The 25,643-nt window shown below is 40.4% G+C and overlaps 1 protein-coding gene across 1 annotated transcript in view; it reads left to right on the top strand.

Annotated features, from left to right (window-relative positions):
* Positions 1–330: 330 nt before the first annotated feature.
* The window catches only part of LOC115733500 (G-type lectin S-receptor-like serine/threonine-protein kinase At4g27290), a 56,016-nt gene continuing 30,703 nt past the window's right edge, over positions 331–25,643 (top strand). Inside the window, 1 exon segment of the mRNA XM_048273942.1 lies at positions 331–1,135. Within this exon segment, the coding sequence (XP_048129899.1) occupies positions 343–1,135 (793 nt within the window). The 5' untranslated portion in view covers positions 331–342.

Below are 25,643 nucleotides of genomic sequence, written 5' to 3'. Positions count from 1 at the left end.
GCATAGTTTCAGCTGGGGGTACATTCGAACTAGGATTCTTCAGCCTCCAGAATCCACCAAAGCATTACCTCGGAGTATGGTACAAGAAAATGGGTTGCCAACAGAGTCAGTCCCCTCACTGATTCATCCGGTACTCTGAAGATCACTAGACAGGGAAGTCTCATCCTTCTTGATGGAAATGAGAGTGAAATCTGGTCTTCCAACTCATCAATGGCCTCACGTAATCCAGTTGCTCAGCTTCTGGACTCAGGGAATCTTGTAGTGAGAGATTTAGGCAATACTGGTTCTGATAATTTCCTATGGCAGAGTTTTGACTATCCAACAGATAGTTTTCTGGCAGGAATGAAGTTAGGAAGGAACAGAATCACGGGGTTTGATCGGTATCTGACGTCTTGGAAGAGTGTAGATGATCCTTCTCCAGGTAATTTCTCATTCCAAATTGACCCGAATGGGTTTCCCCAGATACTTCTCATGCAGCGTTCCACCATCAAGTCTAGGTTAGGACCATGGATTGGCGTCAGATATGGTGGAATGCCTAATTTGAACCCAAATCTGAACTACAAGTATGAATTCGTTCTGACTGAGCAGGAGATGTACTGCCACTACAAATTCCTCAACATGTCAGTAGTATCCCGTTTGTACTTGAATCCAGACGGTGTTGTGCAGCGCTTCACATGGGTTGACCAAACACAGAGTTGGGTTCTATTTCTCGCTGGACCATCAGATGATTGTGACCTTTACGCATATTGCGGAGCCTACGCTATCTGCAACATCAACAAGTCCCCATTGTGCGAGTACCTGAATGGATTTTCACCGAAGGTCCCACAAGAACGGAGTACATTGAACCGGCTTGGTTGTGTTAGGACAAACACTTTGGACTGTAGAGGAGACATATTCAGAAAGTACTCTGGTTTAAAACTGCCAGATTCACAGAGGTCCTGGTTTTACAGGAGCATGGATCTTCAAGACTGTGAAATGGTTTGCAAAAGGAACTGCTCTTGTATGGCATACGCTAATATAGATTCCGAAGGTGGAGGAAATGGATGTTTGCTGTGGTTTGGGGACTTGATTGATATGAGAGCATGCAATGAAGGTGGGCAAGACCTCTATGTTAGGATGTTTGCTCTGGATCCAGGTATTATTTTGCTATCTACGAGAAAGTTTGCTGGTCGGTAAACACGGACAGGAAAGCCTCAGGAACAAAACACACACACCGAATAACTCTATTTTAACATTCAATAAATCATAGTTCTTGTTAGGAGCTCAGCAGAGCCTGATTCCTTCAATTGAGAGACAACAAAGATATAGTCCAAACCTACCTTCACACCCCCCAAGCTCTTCTTCATAAACAATAATCAATCGACCCATAGTCTCGTCACACACAAATCAATACTGCATAACAATTGCCATGTAATTATAGTACAAATAATATTACACTAATCTCTTGGCATTTCTTGTGTAGACAGTGGCAATACCGAAGGCAATTTATTTGCTATCTGAAACATGTGAATACTTCATTTATCCTATGCTCATGTCACGGACTTTATAAAATTTCCAAAACAGCCCACTTTTGAACTAACTATGCAATTAAGTTCAACTTTGTCTAATTAAAAAAATTGTCTACATTATCACCCAGGTAAACTAGTTATGGATCTTTGCATTCTAAGTATTGTCAACTAATATAGAAATTTCTAGATTTCCCAAGTAATGTGATGGTCTCCACACCGCTTGACTATTGTGATCGGTATGTCTGCTCCATCAACGTGTTGAGCAAGTAATTCTCGTATTATAACTAGCAAATAATGTCAATATATTTCTTATCCGTTGAAAATGTTTAGATAATGCAGCACATTCTATTTTCTTGACGTCATCTACTGCGGGGGTACAGATTAGTACCCCAACTAGTAAACGAAAATTTTGGATTGATGGGTTGTATCTTAATCTGAATCAAAACAATCACACATATAATAGAAAAATAGATTGTACAGTTTATTTAAATTTACCTCAGAATAGCGCTACGTCCTTTATCGCTCCCCACAACTTCCTCTGCACCACATATCCTTATTAGACCCGACACGCAAACATGCATGAGTATTCAATTCGAAGAATGTGTTTTATCTATTAGAATGCTTAACAACTGTCAGATTTGATGGATCTCATGTGAATCTTGCTAAATCTAACGATCTATACATTTTTAGTCTACAATAAAAAAAAAAAAGAAAGTAGTCTCCCGTTATGATTGTGACTTTCAGCGATCTGTTTAGTACTTCTATCTCTCGGTCTGTTATCGAATTTGCAACAAAAGCATAGCAAGTACTCAAGATGACTTTTGTTAGACGATCCGTCCATGAGAAAGCACATGACACGAGTCATTTTTTCCGAGAATTTTATGAGGGAATCTGTCTGTAGGAATACACATGACACAAACGCCATTTTCGAATAGGTGTGAAAGACGTTACACTCGCGAATGGTGTCTCCTCGTCATTCACGATAATTGAATTTGTGTATAGTTTGACAAAAGATTTTTACGCACTCTCGATTTCACAACATGTCGGTTGACACCTAAATTTTGATTTCCTTTAATTTATTCATTTAAGCATAAAATGAGAATTAGCCTTAGTTCTCACCAAAAATTAATCCATGATGTATCGCATTTTTATTTTTCTCTCAGTCATCCTTGCATGTAGACCAGAGGTGAGCCAATTGAGCTTAATTTGACAAGCGACTAGACCAGACTTGAAGCGAAAATTTTCGATAATATGGGATGAGGCAGTGCCGAAAATCATCAAGGCAATTGGACCTATTTTGAGCTCAATTCAAGCCCGTTCAAGTTCATTTATATAATTAAGGCTTTTAATTAAATATCCATTATATGAAAAAAGCCTTAATTGAGCCCGAGTTGAGTGAATCAAGCCCACGATTTGATTGGGAATCTCGTCCAAGGCATGACATGCAGTGTGCCGAATTTTGATGTGGGTATGGACATATTTTATTATTTAAATGTGCGAGGCTTTTAATTAATTGTCTATTTAATTAATTAAAGCCCGATTTAAGCCCGGAATTGTACAGATAAGTCCACAAGACAATAAAAATTCGAGGAGGCCAATGACTCCCTCCATGAACAAAAATATTGAAGTGTTTTAATAGGTTAAGACTCTTCATATTCAAAATTTTTAAATCCGACGGTCAATAATGAATCCTACCTTGATAAGGATTGAGGTCCTTATTGCCTGTAAATAGAGCCTTATAGCCTAGGGTTGGAGGAGGCCACACAATTGTCAAACACGGCCACGTGAGAGTTTTCATCAGAGAGCTTCGGTCTTCATCAAAGAGCTTCGTCCAAAAAGAGAACATGCCTGAGAGGAGAAGACTTGGACCATCAACTCTTTCTCTCGGTCCAAAAAGCAACAAGGGGGGAAGTTTTCTTTTCATTGTTTTGTCCTTTCTCTGTATTGATTTTTTTAGCTACGTGACTCTCACGGAAACGATTTCCTTTTGGTCTTCCTTTGCAATGTCCACAAGAGGGCCACTTCATTATTCACACGGCCAGAGAGAGGAGTCGGCAAGTGGCCAGGAGTGGAGATCCACATTCTCCATAGTCAAAAGACCATAATAATACATTCACTTCGGGTCTAAACATTTGCACCAGCGGACCAGCGTACACTGGGGATTTGCAAGACCGAATATCACGTTTTTTTCAGTTTGTTTTCGCAGGTCTTCTGTCCCAAAACGCCACGATCATTCTTGACGCGTTACTACCCGAGAATTGATGAGGAGATCAAAGGGAGCAGATTTGGTCTTTTAGTCAAAGAGGAATTGAAATAGATTACCTGGACAATTCGGTCCACTATCAAGGCCCTGACATATTGCATCTCTAGCTACTGCTCATTTGCACGGTGTTCCAAGTTCAAGATTTGGAGGCTGTGGACCCAAGTTTTGTCTTTTCTCGTCACATCTCACCGAGTTTAGTTGAAGATTGAAGTCAGGGAAAGCCAAAGCTACGTGAATGAAGTGAAGCCTTTTGGAGCATTCACAAGCAACAAAGTCCTGAGGGAAGTGCCTTGCAGAACTGGTCCACGTTCGGTATGTGATCCACGAGGACGTGTGCTTCAAAAAAAAAAAAAATTGGCAATCAATTCACCAAGTCAGGTGACTTCCTTATCTCAGAATATTTTCAACGTTCGTTATTTCGAGTTGGTCGATTCACACGTCTCATTGAATATTCTGCATATCCTGAGCATATTGTGGTTTGATTTGCAAATCCGAATCCCGATCATTATCTTGAAGAGATTGCACATATCTTTATTTGATGCTACCTCCACGTTGTGGATGAACTTTCTTCTAGGTAATTATCTCTTGCTTATTGAGTTGTTTGAATGGCATTAGGATGAGATTTATTTGGATTGGATAATTATCCAAATTTTGAGAATTATTTGAAATTAAATTTTCAAATTTTAAAGATAATCTTCTCAAATTAAATCGAACTTTGGATGAGGAAAGGTGGACCCCCACTTTCACAATTTCGGCCAACAGTTTCCACATTTTCAAAAATTTAAACAAGTTGGTCCACTCTTGCCTTTTTTGGTCATGTTTGTTTGATTGTTTTATTTCTATATATTTTGCAATTTTATAAACAAACATGCCTATAATATATGATCCCTTGGGCCTTGTCCTTTTGAAAAATAAATTATATTTCCCTAGCCATGATTTTATGGAATAAGATTATAATTTAGTATAGAATTTCATGTTCTGCCCTTTGTATAAAGGGATGATGTTATTTTATACCTTTATCCGCATACCGACTCAAATCTTCAAGTATGTAGGGGATTTTACTCTAGGCCTAATCTTTGGAAATGAGCGAATTTATCGAAAAAAGGTACATTATGGGCATTTTTGTTTATTTTTGTTCATACTTGCTTTATTTTAATTTATGTAAATAAAGTCCATTTTTCTATGGTTAATCATATCGAAGGTCCATTTTCACGTCATAAATAACATCTAATACAAGTTAAGACTTTGAGAAATCATTTTCTTAAGTTGAATTGGTTGTTATTGCATTTTAAGGCATGTTTTCATAGTGGTGGTCCTTAAATCCAAAAATACAAAAAAATCATTTGTTATTGCATATCATTGCTATGTTGGCATTCATGAATATTTTCATGTCATTTATGTAGTTTGCATTTGCATATTTCCAAAGAAAATCAATCAAATTCGTTCAATTCACATCATCAATCAGAAAGGGACTTTTCATCAAAATTGGTACCGAAATGGCATTAATTTTTTCAATTAATGTAATCAAGTCCCCGAACTCATTTTCTCCGATTTGCAGAAATAAGATATTTCTCCTGATATTTTATTAAGGTTACCTTCCGTAAACAATTAGTGGTGGCTCCAATTGAATAATTTTTTCATAAATAAACTTAAGTTACGATTTGGTATAGGCTTGGGAGAGTCCGAGTTAGGTTAGTTGAATAATTAACCTAATAATTCATTAATCTAAGGTTCTCGAATTTTATGTCGCAGCAATGTTCCAAATAAATTAACACGTGGATGGGATTGAGAGGGATGCGGGCATCTCTTCTTGAATAGGGATTCTACTTAAGGAAAATAAAGAAACACACAAAAATGAAAAGCAGAAGAGTGACGATGGCAAGTGGGGTCTTACCAGGAGCCAGTACGAGGATCAACAGTAGGAACATCCCCATGCATCTACTATCCATTATGCTTCTGTCTTTGTTTATGATTAGGAAGCTCTGGTTGGAACTGGGAACTCATTACTGATGAGCATTGAGGTTTGGCTGCCATCTTTATATAGGAGTGAGGGAGTGAGATGATGGAGGGTTTGCAGAAAGTTAGGGCCTGTATGGTAACACTCCCTGGAAAGTGTTTCTGCTCCGAAATTGTTCCGAGAACACTTTCGAAACAGAAACGTGTATGATAAAAAAGTGTTCCAAAAGTGTTTCGTAGAATACTTTTGAGAAAAAGAACACTTTTGAAGCAAAATTAAGGAATAAAAAAAACTTGTTTCTTGTTCTTCGGAATGCTTTTTGGAAACAACTCGAGGGCGAGCTTGTGCAAGTCACCACAGCCCACCATCGTCAGCGAGGAGTTGACGCGGCTGCCGCCTCCCGTTGTAGGTCGCCGGCCGCCGCCGGTTGCCGCCCACCCTTCGCCGATCGGCCGCCGCTGCTCGCCGCCCCCCGCCACCACCATCGGTCGCCGGCTGCCATTGCCCCCCCCGGTAGCCGCCACCGTCACCAATCGCCGGCTTCCGCCCTCGCCGGCCCCCAATTGCAGATCCTTCTTTTTAGTGAAAAAAGTATTTTTTTTTTTTTTTTTACTAGCCAAATGCGTTTTTGTTCTTAAAAATAGTAGCCGGGAACAGAAACACAAAAAAATGTTTCTGTTCTAAATATATTCCCAGAAACAGAAACGTTATCATACAAATCCTTAATCACCAGTCAACTTCCCAATTCTAGTGACGCGCCTCTTTTCTCCTGGATCTCCGCCATTGATGCGTATCCGACCCGAATCCGAGCCTTTGCATGGATCTCCGCCATTAATGCGATGGGTCTTCTTGCAGCAGTTGATTGTCATTGGAACTGCTCAATCCCAGCCATTCCTTGCACATAACTTTGACACCAATTCGTATACATCGGAATTAACATAATTCCATCCTAAATTTAATGCATTTTGGCCAATTCAACTCTAAACCTTTTAATTTTATCAATTGAGTTCTAAACGCTTTGGAACTTTGCCAATTGAGTCTATTCAATCAATTTTAATCCGAAATCCATGACTTGGCCAATGCGAGAGCCTTGAAGCCCTTCCCGCTTGCAAGGTCTAGGCCCTCGTCCAATGGCTGCGACCAGCGAGGGCCGCGACTAGCAAGGATTTCGCGGGCCTCACCCAATGGCCGATGAGATTTGCCATCCCTTGCTTGTAAATAGCTAGGGCCGTCCGGCGACCCTCACCCTGTCCACGCCAGTCAATCGGTTGTGCCACGTAGAACGTCCAACGTCCAACATCCGCATTAGTGATTTCCGGCTAAAATTGGCCGGCTGGACTCAATTGACAAATTTTCAAAAGGTTTAGGACTTACAAAATTGAAAAGTTTAGGATTGAATTGGTCAAAGTGCAATAAATTTAGGACTTTTTTTGATAATTTTCTCTATGGACTATGGAATAGGCCGGATCCAATGTGGCTCCCACTAGCTTGCGGTTTAGATGCATTTACCACATACAACATGAACCACGGGCTTACTTATTTATATGGCACAGTGTACAAATCGAACTTTGGAAAGTCGCAAGTTGGGTGCTTTTTTTTGGGCATTTCTCCTGGTGTAAGGGTAATTTAGTAAGACAAAAAAAGAGGGGGGTAATTTAGTAAAAGGAAAAAATAACACAAAACGAAAATCAGGAGAGCGACGATGGTGAATGGGTCTTAATGAGGATACATCCGTCCACCAATCCTCTAGATGAATCTCCACAATTAATCTCACGCCCTAAAATTTTGGTACAATTTAAACCCAGAAAAGTACAAGTAATCTAACCTTAAATGATGTACACAATCGTTTTATTTCATTACTATACGGAATGAAAACTTCCCAATACTGAAAATGCACCCCTGCTTTTACTGTGAATTCTGATCCGGTCTTTGAAGAGTCTTCTGAAATGTTTATCTGAATGTCCCTAAACTTTGAACTCGATCATTCTCAAAAATATCTCGAGATGAGCTTCGCTCATTTTGAAATCTTTACATTTAAGACAGAGATCATCTTACAACTTGGCCGGTATCAAACAAAACTACACGAATGCAAGACTGAGCTTAAAATATTTGTATACACAAATTGAATACGAGTAAACACACGAGTCTTTCTATGATATGAAAAAGAAAATTACTGGCCAAAGTGGCATAGAATTATTCACTCAAGTGCAAGCATAAGACGTATTATTTCAAGTTGCGCAACTACCACATAGTAACTCACTAATATACACAGGGAGTATCTAGCCAGGACAACTAATGAGGTATTGTCACCACTAATTAATGGGGGATGGAATCATAAACGCCTTAACCCCGTCAATCACAAGTGTGCTCTCTATCAGCGGGGATAAATAAACTACTGCGCAACTGCATAATGATAATTATTTCATACTCATTCTCATAACAGGTAACTCAATTCATATTTGACTATACAAGCCATATTATCTCGGGTATAATCATAGGATTTTATGCCCTCTCAATCTAGTAGAGACCCACCTTAGACAGTAGAGTATCGATCTTTTCTCAAAGCCTTACATACATGCACATACAAGGGAGTTCAGTCTATGGAGAATAGGCTGTGCAAAGATATCCACCACATTTCGAGGAGAAGTAGGCAGTGCCAAGTCCATTCTTATGGGTAGGGCACAACAGCGAGCAAAATGGGATGCTTCACAGCAGATAGCACATAAAGAGGAGTGGATCCAATGGGAGTATGCCGGCATCACCGACATGCAAATCATCATAACATAACAATTTCCATGTACAGTTTTATCATCACTGTCTCTTGGCATGTCCCGTATTGACAACGAAAACCAAATTTCGATTTATCATCATTTACAAACCCACAAACTCTTATTCATAAAACCACCGTCATTCGGCACATAGTCTCATCACATGCAAATCATTAATACATAACAACTGCCATGTAATTACAGTGCATGTAATATCACACTAATCTTTTGGCATTTTTTCGTGTAGAAAGTGACACTGAATTAAATACAGAATGCCATTTATTCGTTACCTGAAAACACGTGAATACTTTATTGACACTATGAACGGGTCACGGACTTTATGAAATTACCAAAACAGCACACTTTAAAACTAATTATGCAACAAAGTCTAACTTTTTCTATTTAAACAAATTGTCTAGAGTATCATCCAGGTAAATTATTTATGGATCTTTACATTCTAAATATTATCAATTAATGTAGAAAATTCTAGATGTCACCGTTTGACGATTGTGATTGGTATCTGCTCCATCAATGTGGGTTTGAGCGAGCAATTCTCGTGTAACAACTGGCAAATAGTGTTGTTATATTTCTTGGAACCCCCACTCTCATCCGTTTATAATGGAGAACTTACGAACTCCCTAGATAATGCAGCGAATTCCACGTTCTTAACTTCAACTAATCCCCAACTAGTAAGTGAAAGTTTTGGACTTCAACAACACTGCTCATAAGCAGGTTCTTGCATCTCTGCTAAAGGTGTTAAATGGGTGGGTCGGGTCGGATTTGGATCAAGTCGAATATGATCCGACTCATATTGATCCATTTAACCCATTTTCACGTAGTATAAATTTTACGACCCATACCCAACCTGACCCGACCCGCATAATTTAAATATTTACATATTTAACCAAATCATGAAATATCTATTTTATAAAATAAAAAAAATGTAAAAACTGTTTCGCCAATCGCTTGCCGCTACCGCCGATTGCCTGCCGCCGCCACCGTGGTTCGCCCGCCTACCGGCCCCCGTTGCCCCCTCGCCTGCTGCCATCGTGACCCGCCCATCGCCGCCCCTGTGGCCCACTCGCCTGCCGTCACCGATGCCCGTCCCCCGCTACCATCGCTGCAATCGTGGCACGCCCACCGCCGCCGCCATCAGCCTCGCAATCACCAGGCTATGGCTAACCATCACTTCGTTCAAGGACCGGTTTAGCCCTTTGTCCGGAGCCGCATACTCCCACAACCTCTTCCCGTGCTTCATCAAGAAGGGCGTGCGAGGGCTTGGGCTCTCGCTTTTGAGTCACTCGCCCGGGCAGGAGGGCAGCGAGTGGGCTATTGTGGCCGGCGGGAGGTAGTGGGTGGCGTATTACAAGTGAATAAAAGTTGTCTTGCGAAGCTATAGGTCACGGGTCTAAAATGAGTCAAAAATGGGTTGAGTTAAAACCCATATTTGAATAGGTTTTATAGGCCTAAACTCATATTTAACCCAAATAAATAAAAGTGAGTTAAAAAAATGGGTTAAAGACCCATATTGACACCTCTAATCTCCGTAGTGTGAGAATGAGCTGTAAAATATGTGTATGAGTTGTAATTAGCTAAATTAAAGGTTATGCATTTTTATGAGTCTTTCCCCTCTCTCTCTCTCTCTCTCTCTCTCTCTCTCTATATATATATATATATATATATGTCATTGTAATAGATATAAAAAAAAAGGAATACAGAAAATCGAGGAATAACGTTTTTTTCTCAAAACCTCTATGCGTTAACATGGTATTAGAGCCTAGGGTTTACTCTTTGTGAGTACTGTATGCTAATCCAAGATTACGGCGGTCCCCATGCATCTGCTTCTCCTTCCCGAATCAACACCGATCGAAGTCTTTGTTTATGATAACGAAGCTCTGGTTGGATTTGATCAGCAACGAGGTTTCATTGCCATCTTTATAAAGGAGCGAAAGAGTGAGATGATGGGGGTTTAAGCAGAAAGTTAATTACCAGATTAAACGTGGGGTTTGGTCAACTTCCCAAGTCGAGTGATTGTAACCGCTCAACCCCGCCATACCCGAATCCTAAATTGCAAATAATGTCGTCACCCATCCGTATCCGTCGAAACTAAAATAATTTCGTCCTACTCTCTAAATAATGCTGCTTAACTAGTCAACGAAGTTCGAAGTAACTGCATAATGACATGATAATATTTTTAACATGTGCATCTATTTTAAATTATCTACGATAAAATTTTTGAATATTTTTAATTTTCTTTCTTTCTTTTTCTTTTATTTTTCCTTTTTCTTTTTCTCGCCGGCCAAGGGAGGGCTGCCCTTGCCTGGGTGAGGGTCGCTCTCACCTGATTTGGCAAAGGGTTGCCCTCGCCGTAGACCGGCGACCTCTACCACCTGTTGACACCTAAATTTTGACTAATATATTTTTTTGCATAAAAATTAGAACTAATTTTAGTTCTAAATAAAAATCATCTCACATATTTATTTTTAGCGTACATTGCATTGGCATATAATTGGGCAAATAGAACACTTAATTTAGCATGCATCTAGACTAGACATGGGGTGAAAAATGTACCAAGAATATTTGGGCTTGAAAGAAATATTTTCTCGGGGACTGTATTGCAAATACTTGGAACTTCGGGGACTGTATTGCAAATACTAAAAGAAGATGGAGAAAGGAAGATGGTGAAGAGAAGATAATGAAAGGAAGATGGTGAAAAGAAGATAAAGAAGAGAAGATAATGAAAGGAAGATGGTGAAGAGAAGATGAATATGAAGAAGAGAAGATGAAATGGAAGATGAGAAAATGAAGATGAAGAAGAGAAGAAGAAAATGGAAGATGAAGAATGAAGGATGAAGAACTTTGCCTATAAAAGAAGAAGAGTTCTTGAAGAGAAGGGGAGTTTTTTGGAGGGGAAAAGAATTGAGAGAGTTCTTGAGAAAAACCATAAGAGAAAATTCGAGAGTGAAGAAAAGAGCTTTAGTCGAGCATCATCTTCGACGAGTCCCGACACATACTTCGCCTCTTGCCACCCAACAACGCCACTGCTTGTCATTTTTGACGACAGCCATGTTCTTCCAGCTACGAGATCTTAAACGAAACTATAACGTGTACGTGAGTAAGATTTTGTGTAATAGAAGGCAATCTTCTCCATCTTGATCTACAAAGATGTAATCGCTTGGTTTTAACATTTGTTTGTTTATTTTAGATATGCCATGTGTTCCAAAGTTTAGCATTATTACATGTTAATTTATTTTTGTGAATGCTCATGACTGGCTGCATTTTCTTTCTTTCTAAATCATCCATGGTATATATCGCATAAAGTTCAATGTCTTACATTCTCATAAGAAAAAAAAAAAGGAAAAAACCAAAAAACTGCACCTTTGAGTTTCAAGTAAAATCCATCAAAATTGCCAAATCAGACATCATGAAAATGGTACCGAAAGGGCGTTAGAGTAATCTAGCGTAACCAAATCCCCGGATTCAAAATCTCCGGTTCGTAGAAATAAGATAGTTTTCTCCCGCTATTTTATTTAGGTTTCTAATCGACCTACTGAAAATGATTAGTGGCGACTCCAAATTCAAATTACATTATTTGTTAATTATTCGAACCTTAAGTTGCGATTTGGTATGGACTTGGGAGAGTCCGAGTTAGGTTAGTTAATTAATTAACCCGATAATCCATTAGCCCGGAAATTAACTTGTTTATTTTTTAGGTCGCGACAGCTTGGCGACTCACTTGGAGATCCAAAGAGGACTTAGGCCAGAATAATTTCATGAAAAATAAAATCACTTGATTTGGCAATCTTGGTTGAATTTTAATCCCTAGGTGTGAAATGGTTTTGGCGGAAAGGGAGTTATAAGGGAAGGAGTCTGTGGCTAACCTCTGTTTTGCAAGCTTGGTGATGAGAATTTTAATTTTTGAACTATCGGAGTGCTGATTGCTTTTAAAATGTCGTGCATGCCCCTATATAATTGCACTACACCATCTTGACTTGTGACTGAACCCGGGTCACCCGATAGTTTCAGGATGGTATATATGGGGAAAAGTACACTAGTAGTGCCATAACTTTTGTACGGCGTTCACTTGAGTGCCATAACTTTCAAAACGTTCACTTGAGTGCCATAACTTGTTAAAAGTGTTCACTTAAGTGCCACTCGCTGATTTGGCACGTCGGAAATCCGATGTGGACTTATTTTAACATTAAACCTGCGTACGTGGCTTGCCGGAAAAATGAAGTCAGCACTAGAGATGGAAAACGAGGTCGTATGGAAGAGGAAGTGAACTTATTTAACAATTGGGGCCAAATGGAAAAGAAATCAATGAAGAACCCTAACCCTAATTGCACCTCCGGTTCGAAATTCTTCGAAATTGGGAGCTTTTCACCTCATTATATTCGCAATGGCAAGCCGAAGTAGGAGAAGCGGGTCACGATTTTACAAGCAAAACGAAGATGAATGTCCAAGTTGCTGCTATTGTGGGCTGCGGAGTCCCACAAGAACAGCGTGGACGCGAGAGAATCCCGGCGAAGGTTTGTTGGATGCGGTAGTTATAGAGAAGGCTTCAATTGTGGATATTTCAGGTGGGTAGATGGAAAATTTCCAAACCAAACAATGAAGGTCATCTTGCAGCTGCTGGAAGGTCGTGGCGAAGCTCGACCCGTGTCGCAAGATGAGGTGGACGATGCTGATTCAATGCAAGCAGAAATGAAGGGTCTGCAATCTGTGGTCAACCATTTGCAAAAACAAGTTTCAAAGATGAAAATTGAAAGGGATATTTATCGAGTGTTGCTTGTGTTGTTGGTAACGGCTGTGGTTTGGTTTGTGTTTGAAAGCAAGATTAGTTCGCAGGAGAAACAACTTCGTCTTCCGGAGTAGAAGGACAATGAAATGAGTTTTAGTATTCGGAGCAACGATTGTCGGTTTTTGGATATTGTTCCTAAACCGGCCAGTGAAAGCGGTCTATTTTGGAATGTTACTTCAGTAGATGGCGTTGTCGTCGATTTTGTGGCTTGATGATCTCATTGACCGAGCAATGGGGCTGCTTTGGATACTAGGGCTGGTTTGGATATTGATGATGTAATATGTGCATAACTTTTAGCTTATACAGGAATATAAATGACTTGTATCATGTCCGCAATAGTTGCTGCAGCAAGAACATATGTTCTTTGCATTTTGTGTTAAAAGATTTTGCATTTCTTTGGTGGAAATGGCAGTCTTTATGATTTTACTAACTGAGCAATTAGTTTGTGGTCCAATATATGCATTATATTGTTCAATAGATGAGAAATTGATGCAATGCACGCGTGGAACATTGTCTGCAACAACAACAGATGCTTTTTTCCCATTTCTGTTCAGCAGCTGGTAGTGGATTTTCGTTGGTTGCTATGGTTGGTCAAGTGCAATACAAGTTGCAAATAACTTTGCGAATGGTCATATGAGTTGTAATTTTTTTGTTAAGTGAACACTTAAGTGCGTAGATTTTGTAAAAGCGAACACTTGAGTTCATTAAGTTGTTAATAATCGGTTATGTTGGTATCACTTTGTGAAACGTGGCAATTGATATGCAATATCCTATTAAGGATCCCAACTTCACACCAAATGGCTTACATTTGCATCAAACTCACCAATTGCACAAAATGGACCATAAAATCGTGCTTCCTTAAATGAAACCATGTTGCTGTAGCTTACAATATAGGAGGAAAATTTTCAGAATACAACCATGTTGCTGCAGCTTACATTTGCATCAAACCATGCCGCTGCAGCATCCCCTTTATACATGAGTTGTGATCGATAATGTACCAACAAAAGACTTCGGCCCTTGCCATTAAAAAAAATAGAAACTTGCCAGTTAGGTCCAATCAAAAACAAAAAACCCAACCCCCTCCCACCAAAAAACAGGCATAGCATAAATTGCAAGCCCTTCAAAATCATCTCCATTATACAAGATCAATAACGCGATCACATCGAACCGTCTTCAAATGATTCATGAGTCTTGCACTCTTTCGGACTGGAACTCTAGGCACATCATCATTACATGGTATTTCTTCTTCAACTGTCTTATCTGCTAGAGGATCATTTGATGGAGATGGAGCTGATGTTGGGGGTGGGGTCTTTTTTGGTGCATGCTTTAGAGGTGGCCTTGGTACCCTCGGTTTTGGAGCTCGCATTGGCAGCTTCTTCGATTGTGCACGAGTTGTTATTGTTGAATTTCTTATCGGTGCATGCACTTGACTTCTTGTTCTTGCTGCAGTAGCTTGTCCAGTTGAGTGTCCTTCAGATATTAGCACCTCCGAACTCCTCCCGGGCTTCAATACAACCATATTATTAGTTAGCATGTGATGAAAAAACTGAGAGATGCATATTACATACAACTATTCCTTACATTGAAAATAACCATGCCACTTTTCATGTCCGTAAATAATCCATAGCCATGCTCTCTTATCCTTTTCCCAATTATACCATGTGTTCGTCTTGGTGCCTGTCTTTGTAAAACCTCTGTACTTTTTCTAACCTACATAAGGCACGTAATTACTTCATGCACTAAGCACACACGCTGCATTCTTTTCAACTTAATTTTTATTGCACCTCATCGTTGGGCCCCGTCTCTTGTACACTATCTGACTCGGTTGGCCCTATGCTTTGTTCGGCATTATTGCTTTCAACGATTCCCTCACACGCTCCTGCAACATCGCTTGGTGTTTTTTGCACCTGGACAATGAAAAAAACACAACTAATATAATGTAACAACCCGTATATAAAAAAAAAAAAATCACCAATTAAATATTTCACCTTAACTTTCCTCCTCTGCGTCGACCGAGGTGTGCCCGTGCGTTGTCCCGCACCACTAGTGCTTATGGTGCCGTGAACTACCACAGTAGCTTGATTCTGTCTTCTTTTAACCTGAAGAAGTACATAGCATAATTAAACTAAAGCAACAACAAAAAAGAAATTGTGTTTGACCAATTGCAAAGTTTACTTGAATTTTGGTCCGCTCTAATGAATGAGCAACCCTTGCCCCCGCAGCTTGGCTTTGTCTTTTTGCAACCTGTAAAAGGACTTCGCATAATTAATCAAGTGCAGCAACAACTACATCAAAGGCAAGCAATGACCCTACCGACCTGAACTTTGGTCCTCTGTACCGACCGAGTTGTCCCCGCGCTTTGTCCCGCATCGTTACTTTCTCTGGTGCGCTCACCTACCCCCGCAGCCTGAGTTGGATTTTTTGAAACCCGCAAAGTGACATAGCATAATTAATGTAATGCAACAACACATATATAAAAGGAAAATGACCAATGAAATAGGTTACTCCAACATTGCTCCCGTGTATCGACCGAGGTGTCCCCGCGCATTGTTCTCAAAGATTGCTTCTTATGCTGTCCTCGGCCGCCCCATTTGCTTGAGACTGTCTTCTTCTAACCTGCAAATGACGTAGCATGATTGATGTATTTCAACAACACTTCTAACCCGCAAATGACGTAGCATGATTGATGTATTTCAACAACAACAACAAACAAATGCTTTCGTGCAACGGGTTTTAAAGAACTTACTTCAAGTTTGCTTCTCTAGGTCGAATGAGTTGTCCCGAAACTTTGTCCTCCACCAGCACTTTCCCCGGTGCCCTCACCTGCCCCCGCATCATTACTCGTCCGTGTGTTGACTTGCTGTCCTTGTTGGCCCTTTTTTGTTGGACAACCAGTCTTATTATGCCCTTCCCCATGGCATAATGAGCAGTGAATTGTTCCACCAGCCCCGCTCATTCTGTTAGCAGAGAGCTTAATATCCTCCAGTCATCTTTTCTTCTTAAGCCTACCAACTTGCTTCTTCATTGGGAGAGGTTACGGGGGTTGATGATTTGTTTTCTCCCAAAACTTGTTACTTCTTAGAGGCTGCATCATAAATGCATATGAAGCAAGATACTTATTTTTCTTGTAACAATCGTCCACATAATCTTCTGCATTGAATTGCTGGCTTTGGATGGCACAAATGGCATGGTAGCAAGGTATTCCACTTAATTGCCATGCTCGACACGAACATTTTCTTCTGTCCAAATGAACTACATATTTGTCACCATCATTCAATATCTCGAACCCATCGTCTCCATTCCAAGTTGCATGACAAAACCTACTGGCAGTAATGCTCTGTTCCAATTTTTTGACAATCCTAGGCCCACATTGTGTAGGCCATTTTGAACATTCATCCCGCAGCCTTTGCAATCTTGTTATCACCATTAATCTAATGTCTTCTAGCATACCGATAATTGACTGGGACCTAGCTCCTATAATCCCGCCATTAAATGCCTCGTAAAGGTTGTTATCGATGGCATCGCACTTAAATTCTTCACCGAAGAAGGCTCTACACCAATGCTTTGGATCGGTTTGGAACAATGCTTCAAAAGCTTCAGCTGACAATGCGAATAGAGCTTGTTTCTGAATTATGAAATCTGCCATATTTGTGCTCTTCATAATCAGCTAGAATTGCCTCTGCAATTGATCTCCTTTGTACTTCTTAGCCCAATTAGCATATATGTGCCGAGCACACATTCCGTGCTTAGCATACGGCATCAAATCAGCAATTGCTAGCACAAGTCCCTACACATTGAACAAGCATGTGTAAGAGCTAGTTAATAACTAACAATAGAAATGCAAAAGTTCAAGGACAGTACCTTTTGTTGGTCACCGATGAATGCCCACCCTCTTCCATCGCTTATTTCAAGGTCAGCCATTAGATTTTTTAAAAACCAACACCAAATGTCTTTGTTCTCTACCTTCACAACAGCCCATGCTATTGGAAACATTTGATTGTTTCCATCTCTGCCAATGGCGGCCAAGACCTCGCCTTTGCATAACCCCTTCGTAAAACACCCATCTAAACCAATGACTTTCCCGCAGCCAGCTAGGAACCCTTTTCTACATGCCTCGAAACATACATACATCCTATTAAACCGTGTCCCATCACTAGGCAATGGCTTCTCCACAACTTCAACATGAATTATACTAGGAGGATTCTGGTACCCGCATTCCCTAGCATACTCCCGCATTTGTGCATATTCTTCTTTGTATGTACCCATCAATGTACGCATCACCTTGTACTTGGCCCTTTTGCATTGATCGCTAGAAACATTCACACCTATTTGCTCTTTAACTAGTTGTTTCAGATGAGGACCTTTAATGTTTGGCATGGCCTTAATGGTGCTGAAGAAATGCTTGGCCAGCCACACACTAGTCACTCTGTTATTATCGAAAGCAATACTACAGGTGTGCTCCTCCCGCAATGACCGAATCTGGAATGACCGAGACCTCTTGCTCATTGCAGCATATATATGCCAAGGGCAACCGCTTTGTGCACACTTTGCTCGAACATAATCCTTCGTGTTTCTAATGAATTTGATATTCCTCTGTTCACCGATTGAGTACCTTACAATAGCATATCTAAATTGCTTGGCATCATCAAACTTCATGGATACACATAATACTGGACTTGCAAGACTTGAATCATAAATGGGAAAGTTAGTTTTCCTTTGTGGTTGGACTGCAACATCATCATCCTCACCTTCCGAGCTACTATCATCGCATTCATCATATTCACCATCATCATCATCTAATGATGTTGGAGGTCTGTCGTTCCGGTTCATCGAAATGGCCTCATCAAGCACCCGAAATGGTTGTTTAATCTTTGCGTGATATCCCCTCACCCGTGCCCTAGCTAGTTGCATATCCTCATCATCAACATCACTTGTGGAAAGTGTATGCACAAGTGTTTCCTCACCTTCATCATCTTCATCGTCAACATCCTAGTATGGCGGGTTTCTTGTAGTCTCTTCATCAAGTACCGATCCATCACCGTCGACAATACCACCACTTACCCGAGCTTGCGCACATAACTCCAAGACACGAGCTGTGTGAGAAGGCTCGCCTTCCCGCCCTCCGAGATCTCCATCACATGCATCATCGGCTACTTCGCTTTCAGCACGAGCTTCCAACGGTGTTTCCCGATGTCCATTACCATTGCGTTCAACATACGGAAAAATTTCATGACCATGCAGATGTTGGTAGACAATATCTCCCAAACCGCTATCATCAAACACATGTCTCACACCATCCCTAAGACTTTTACCAGGAATTTGATAGTAAACTTTTTCTACTGTGCATTTGCCTTGTTCAGCTATAGCCTTGACATGGTCTTTATAAGACAGCTTCTCGATGTTGACGAGGACAAAATCCATATTTCCTCCTACATAATCGCATTGTTCCCCGAAAATAAACTTACCACCTGTCCAAACTCTAAAGGCAGCTGTTGTATCACCCATATTGACACTGCAGAGAAGGACAAATAATCATTTCAATAGCAAGCAGCACAACAGAAACATCATTGTCAAGTTTAACAATATTGAACGGCAACACTTTCAAGAAATAATGAGATAGAGGACAACTTGTAATATGTCCCCACAACACACTTTAAATAAAGACGACAACTTTAACTTTCGGTCCCCACAACCGCAATACTTTGAATAAACAATAATTTAGGCGACAGTCGGTGGACCCAAAACCACAAACTTCAATGGCCAACATAATCTGTGACTCACCTTTACACTCTCATAGTAACCCCTATTTTGGGCGTTCGATCAATGTCCTTCTCACTCATTCGTCGTGATTCAACAAAAAAAAAAAAAAAACCATTGCCATAAAAATGCCTAACCTTCACCAGTGTAGAGTCGAGATTGGTGCGCCTCCGAAGCCCTCTTCGCTTGAGCGCTTCGACTAAACTTGCTTGACCGATCGAAACCCGGCCAAGGACGGTGAGAGCCGGGTGAGAGATGCGATTTTGCTCTAACTCGAAATTTGGGGAGAAGAATTGATTTTGCCCTAATTTGCCTGTCCCGATCCACCTTAAGCCGCTTCAACACGACGTCGTACCGAGCTATTTCAAGGCCACGGCGTCGTTTGCTGGGTTCTTTAGCCACTTGCCTTGTGCGGCAAGACATGCCGCACAAGGCACTTGTTCTTTGTTTATTTCTTTTTCAAATGACATGTTTTTTTTTTTTAACGTTTTTGAATTATTTCATATTCATATTTTTAGAGGAAAAAAAAAGAAACTTCTCCTAGCGTTGCAAGTATTGTGCGCATTGCCCTTGAAATTAGCGACGAACGTGTCGCTCGAAATGTAATATTGCGACGAAATTTGGTACAAATTTTATGTTTCGTCGGAAATTAGCGATAAACTATTTTTCATCGGTAATTTTCCGTAGTTACTTTTTTTCAATTTTTGAATTACTTTATACTTTTTTAGGCCAACAAATATATTTTACTCATCTTTAACAAACATATGAAATATGTGCCCCGCAGGTCTCGCCTTTCCATTTCTTTTTTCTTCCTTCGTAAATATTTTAGTTTTTTTTCTCAAATTTTGAATTATTTTATATTTTTACACCAACAAAGATAATTTACTCGCCTTTCAAAAACATATGAAATATGTGCCCTCCAGGTCTCGCATTTGCTTTTTTTTTTTTTTTTTTTGGGCTTCATTCATAAATATTTGACTTGTTTCGCACTATTTTCGGGAAAAAAGAAAAACAAAACCGCGTTCACTCTGTACAAGTGGAGGAGCCTCGGACAGTTCAACTTGGCCAACGTCGCCCCTTTTTTTCCGCTGAACATTTAAGTTCACGAACTTTGTCAAAGTGAACACTTGAGTTCATTAACTTTGTAAAAAGTGAACACTTGAGTTCATTAACTTTGTAAAAGTAAACACTTGAGTTCCTTAACTTTGTCAAAGTAAACAGCTAAGTGCCATGAACGTCGTAATGACCACGGACGTTGGTGTGACTTTGTCAAACACATAGCTCCACATCATGAAACTCACCAATTGCACATACTCCAACGGACCAACAACATGGTGCTTTGTTAAATTAAACCGCATCCCCTTTAACAATCATCAATAGTCATCCATAATGTACCAAAATAACACAAAAGACGCAACCCTTTGCCATTAAAAACAGAAACCTCAAACAACCAACCCCCCTTCTATCAAAAGCAAAAAACCCTCGCAGGCTTTCCATATATCAACACCTATTAACTTCTTATTCTTTTTGGAGCAGATTGTCCAGTTGGAAATGTTGAAGATATCCGCATCGCTGAACTCCTCCCAGGTTGCAATACGAACCGAATTGGACCAAAAACAGAAAACGAAGACCCCTCCACATCAAAATAATCCGGGAACGTACACTTTAGTAGGTGATTTAGGTGGCTGAAAGTTATGCACATGATATAACTACTGAAGATGGAGACTCTGAACACAATGTCATCCCCGTCAATGAGCTCGAACATGCAGACATCTCTCTCGGATGTTCTAGCTCGAACATGTGAGAGCGATGTCCGCATGTTCGAGCTCATTGGACAGGGATGACATTGTGTTCGTAGTCTCCATCTTCAGCAGTTATATCGACATCACCACTACAATATGTGCATAATTTTCAGCCATCTAAATCACCTACTTCACTCGGCAACTCTATTGTTCATTTCAATCCGTTTTCTATTTTTGGTCTACTTGGTTCCTTCACTCACTCCTGCAGCCTCACTCTATTTTCTTTTAACCTACAAAAAACGCAGCATCATTAAAGTAATGCAACAATGACCAAAATTAATGTCACCAGCTGAACTACAAACCACTATCCAGCCATATATATTTCATCACTCGTATGTCCTCTACTAATGAAAGGAGACCTCTTCGAGTGTACGAGCAAAAGATGACAAGGCATAATGCGAAAAAGAATTGCCTTCCCCCCCACCCCAAAACCCTCCTTGCATGATCAAATCATAAAGGTCATTCATATGTGAAGATCTTAACCTAATGCTTACAGCAAAGGACATGTAGACACCGATCACTTGTTCAAACCTAAATACATGCTCTCGACAAATGCAATAGAGGCACGTACGAAAGGGCTTCAGCATCCGAGGTCCCTTGGACGGGGACAAGTTAATGTTACCCCATGATACTATTACATAGATGAAGCAAATGGATGAACTTGCCTAAGGATATGACACACACCTACAAGGGTCAAAGTTTCTAAACCAAAACAGGAAATCAAAGCCTCAGCAATAGAGACTACCAGATAAATTTTCAAATAGCATACAAGAACTCAGAGTGTTGACCTTAGATGAATTAGCCCAAGCATAGCATCTCACAAAGCAGAAAGTTAAGCCATGGCTAATTGCCGTTAGGCTATAATAAAAACCTACAACCACATTATTAAGCAGTCATCACCATAGAAAATTACATGCCTAAGATGCATATGAGACCAAACAAGAAACGAGTTTCGGTGCACAAGAATGGAGTTTAGTGACATTTGTCTTCTTGATGATTTAGAAGTATCTTGTTCACAAACTTCTTCTTAACTGCTCGAATTCTTTTATCAATATCTTCACTTGGGCAGTTCAGATTACTTCTCTCCTGTGCATCCGAGGAAGAGATGGTTCCAGTAGCATTTGCAGATGTAGTGAGGTCATTCATCCGAGTTGTCGGTGGTTTCACAAATTCTTCTTCATTAACTCGACTTCATATTAGCACTGTCTTCCCTATTCATCAATGCTCCCACCTACATATGCTTACACATTTTTACCCCTTTCAAGAGCAACCTGCAATAATAGGAGAATTAGTTTGGTTCTGCCACTAATTGAGGTAAAAAGGATTCATCCGGTTTTCTCTACATATCTGCACAAGAATACGTTCATAATTCAACCAAAATGCTCATGCCACATGCGTACCTATAGAGTATGACACTCAATTATCATAAAATCAAATTTAAGCATTTGTCAGACTATGCTAATGATACCAAATGTCGTATCTATGAGACAAATGTCATTTGGATTTTGCAGTACTTTTTGATGCGATAAGCACTAACTTACGAGATATATGACCCACTTTCGGAACCTTATATTCACTTTCTTCAACAGAACTTCAACACTCAACTTTACACATTCAATATATTATGTGATACAGGACAACTTCAACACTCACCTTTACACACCAGCAGCAACCCCCATTGTGGTCAATGTTGTTTTCCCCGCTTTTGCACTTTGTCGGCAACACGATATTGAATTTTATTTCACTCATTTCTCCATTGAACAAAAAAAAATTTACTAACCTTTACCCCCTAACTTTGGCTCTCAACGGATGGACAAACATGTTCTTTTTCCTGCTTTTACACTCTGTCAACAACACGACATTGAATAACATTTCAATTATTTTATCGTCAATGGACAAAAAACAACAAACGACTAACATTTACCTTCGATTAACCGAGATTCGTTCGCGTGAGAAGCCCCATTTGCTTGCGACCTTCAAACACCGACGTCGATTCAAACACACGATCCACGTCGATTCAAACACAACAAATGACTAACATTTACCTTCAATTAACCGAGATTTGTTCGCGTGAGAAGCCCCATTTGCTTGCAACCTTCAAACACCGACGTCGATTCAAACACACGATGCGGGTCGATTCAAACACAACAAATGACTAACATTTACCTTCAATTAACCAAGATTCGTTCGCGTGAGAAGCCCCATTTGCTTCCGACCTTCAAACACCGACGTCGATTCAAACACACGATGCAAGTCGATTCAAACACAACAAATGACTAACATTTACCTTCGATTAACCGAGATTCGTTCGCGTGAGAAGCCCCATTTGCTTGAGACTTTCAAACATCGAGGTCGATTCAAACACACGATCCACAGCGATTGATAGACCTTTGCTTTCACTGTTAGAATGGAAGCCCAAATTCGCGCGAGAGACCAACGGATGTGTTCAGAGAATGATGAACACAAATTTGCCCTAATTCTCTCCCCAATCTCTCCATTTTGCCCTAAATCTATTGCTGCACCGCAGAAGGTGGACATCGTCTTCATTACGGGAAGAAACGACGTCGTCTCTTCCCGTCGACGTGGATAACATTTTCCACGTTGGCAAATTAGGCCTTTTCCACAAATTACACATAGGAATTAAAAACTAATTCAAATTTACACGTAGGATGACTGGCCGGAATTAGCACTCAACCGCACACTTTTACTCCGATATGGCACTCAAGTGAACGTTTTGAAAGTTATGGCACTCAAGTGAACGCCGTACAAAAGTTATGGCACTTCTAGTGTACTTTTCCCGTATTTATGTGGTTCTTTAACCTTGGCGGTAAGGCTTCGCTAAAGGTTATCCCACTTGGATCCCGAATTCTTCAAAAAATGGCTCAAGAGTTATTCTCATGCACGTGAGGCTATGATGCATGAGAGTTGCTCTTGTTGACCGAACCAAGCCGAGATGATTGGACCCGACTAGTCGTGACTATGTATGCGAGGCGGCAACTAGTCATGATGAACGTGCGCGAGGCTGCAACATGTCGTTCCGTCTTTCATTTCATTTTGCTAAAAGAACTAAAATCTGAATCCACACTTCATGCGCATGTCCTTGTGATTGACATTTTCTTCCTATGAGCGGTAATTTCTTGTCTCTTATGCCATGTTATCTCATTTTTATTTTGGGCTGGTCCATGGTTTAGGTTGATTTAATTGGCACGTGATCTATATACGAATGGGTCGCAACAATATCCGTTTCGTGCCTACTTCGAAGCTAGAGCTCAAGAAGCTATGGGGTAAGTTGAAGCCGGATGGCCAGCAGTGCGTGCTCAAGCGTATCGGGTTCATGTTGCCAATTCTTGAGATCGATGTTCAAAGCGGGATCATGCAAGCACTTGCTTATTTTTGGCGCCCCGAGGCGACCACATTTGTGTTAGGAGGTAAGTTTGAGCTCACACCCACCCCGGAAGAATACGATATTGCCATTGGAAAATCAATTGAGTTGGATATGGTTGAACCACCTATTCGGGTAGATTCGGTGGTAGTGCTTGCTGAATTTTTGGGTTTGACTAAAAAAGAAATTGAAAAAGTGCTGAAGGGTAACTGCTGGGCTTGCCCATTATCTTTCCTCATTGAATGTTTTGAAAATAACTCCGACCTTATGAGATCTAAGATTTTTATCTTAACCTTTTTCGGACTTATCATTTTTCCATTCCGTCAGAATGCTATAGATCCCGTGATAGCATGGACGGTAAAACAAGTTTGTGGCGGGGACAATTTTGTAAATGTCATTCTTGCTGAAACTTTCATTTCATTAACACGTTTCGCTCATTCCAAAAAAGAAAACAAGAAAGAAAAAGATAAGATTTTTCGAGCCCCAATTGAGCTTTTACAAATCTAATTTTTCTCACACCTTTCTCAATTCGGGGAAAACATGACTGTATTTAAAATGGGTATAACTGACAACCCTATTTTAAGATTTAAACAAATATAAGATCGAACTAAAAACTTGCACTATACGCAGTGGGTCCATTTATTCGAGAATCCAAATCCTAAGATTTTCCTTTGGCAAGCTGCATGGTTCCGAGTGGTGGAAGCTCGACTATGCCATGGCGATCAGAAGCCCGTGCCTTTGATGGGCATTTATGGAGCAACCAGCTATCGGCCTCTTCGGGTTACACGACAATTTCGGGTTCTACGGGATATCCCGCCTTCACATGGGCTCAACGAATTCCAAGTTCAATTTGAGAAGGACGAGAACTATAGAGCGGAACCGAGACGTCATTCCGAGGCTTGGTAGGAGTGTTCTAATCAGAAACTGATTTGGCCCATAGAGGAGCTCACCGGAAAAATGAGGAGTCACTTTGCCACAGCTCGCCGTAATTGTGCATTCTCCTCTGCTGAGATACTCCCGAAGATCCCGATCGTGACAATGCAGCATACCCGTCAAGCTCAACTCAAAGCTAGAGAAGAGAAGGCGATGAAGGCCCAAAGAAAAGGCAGATGCTTTAGCGAAGGAGAATGCACGATTACGGCGTGCCTTGAAGGCCCATTCGTCTATAGATCACGTGGCCTCTAAAAATAAAAGACCGTTTGATTTCTTGGTTTGCTTAAATTGAGTCATGTATTTACTTTCATGGGATGATTTTTTAGGAATCTCATTGTCTTGTTTCCAATTTCACACTTTGCTTCCGTAGCTTTTACAATTTCATCGCTTGTCCTCAATTCTGATTTGGCTTGTTCCTGTTGTGCGATTTTTACTAAATTCTACGATCGAGCTTTGAGTAAGTGCCAAACAC

Source organism: Rhodamnia argentea, chromosome 2 (assembly GCF_020921035.1).
Source record: "Rhodamnia argentea isolate NSW1041297 chromosome 2, ASM2092103v1, whole genome shotgun sequence".
Classification (NCBI taxonomy): Eukaryota; Viridiplantae; Streptophyta; class Magnoliopsida; order Myrtales; family Myrtaceae; genus Rhodamnia; species Rhodamnia argentea.
Note: the sequence above shows the minus strand (reverse complement) of the source record. Positions and strands in the feature narration are given on the sequence as shown.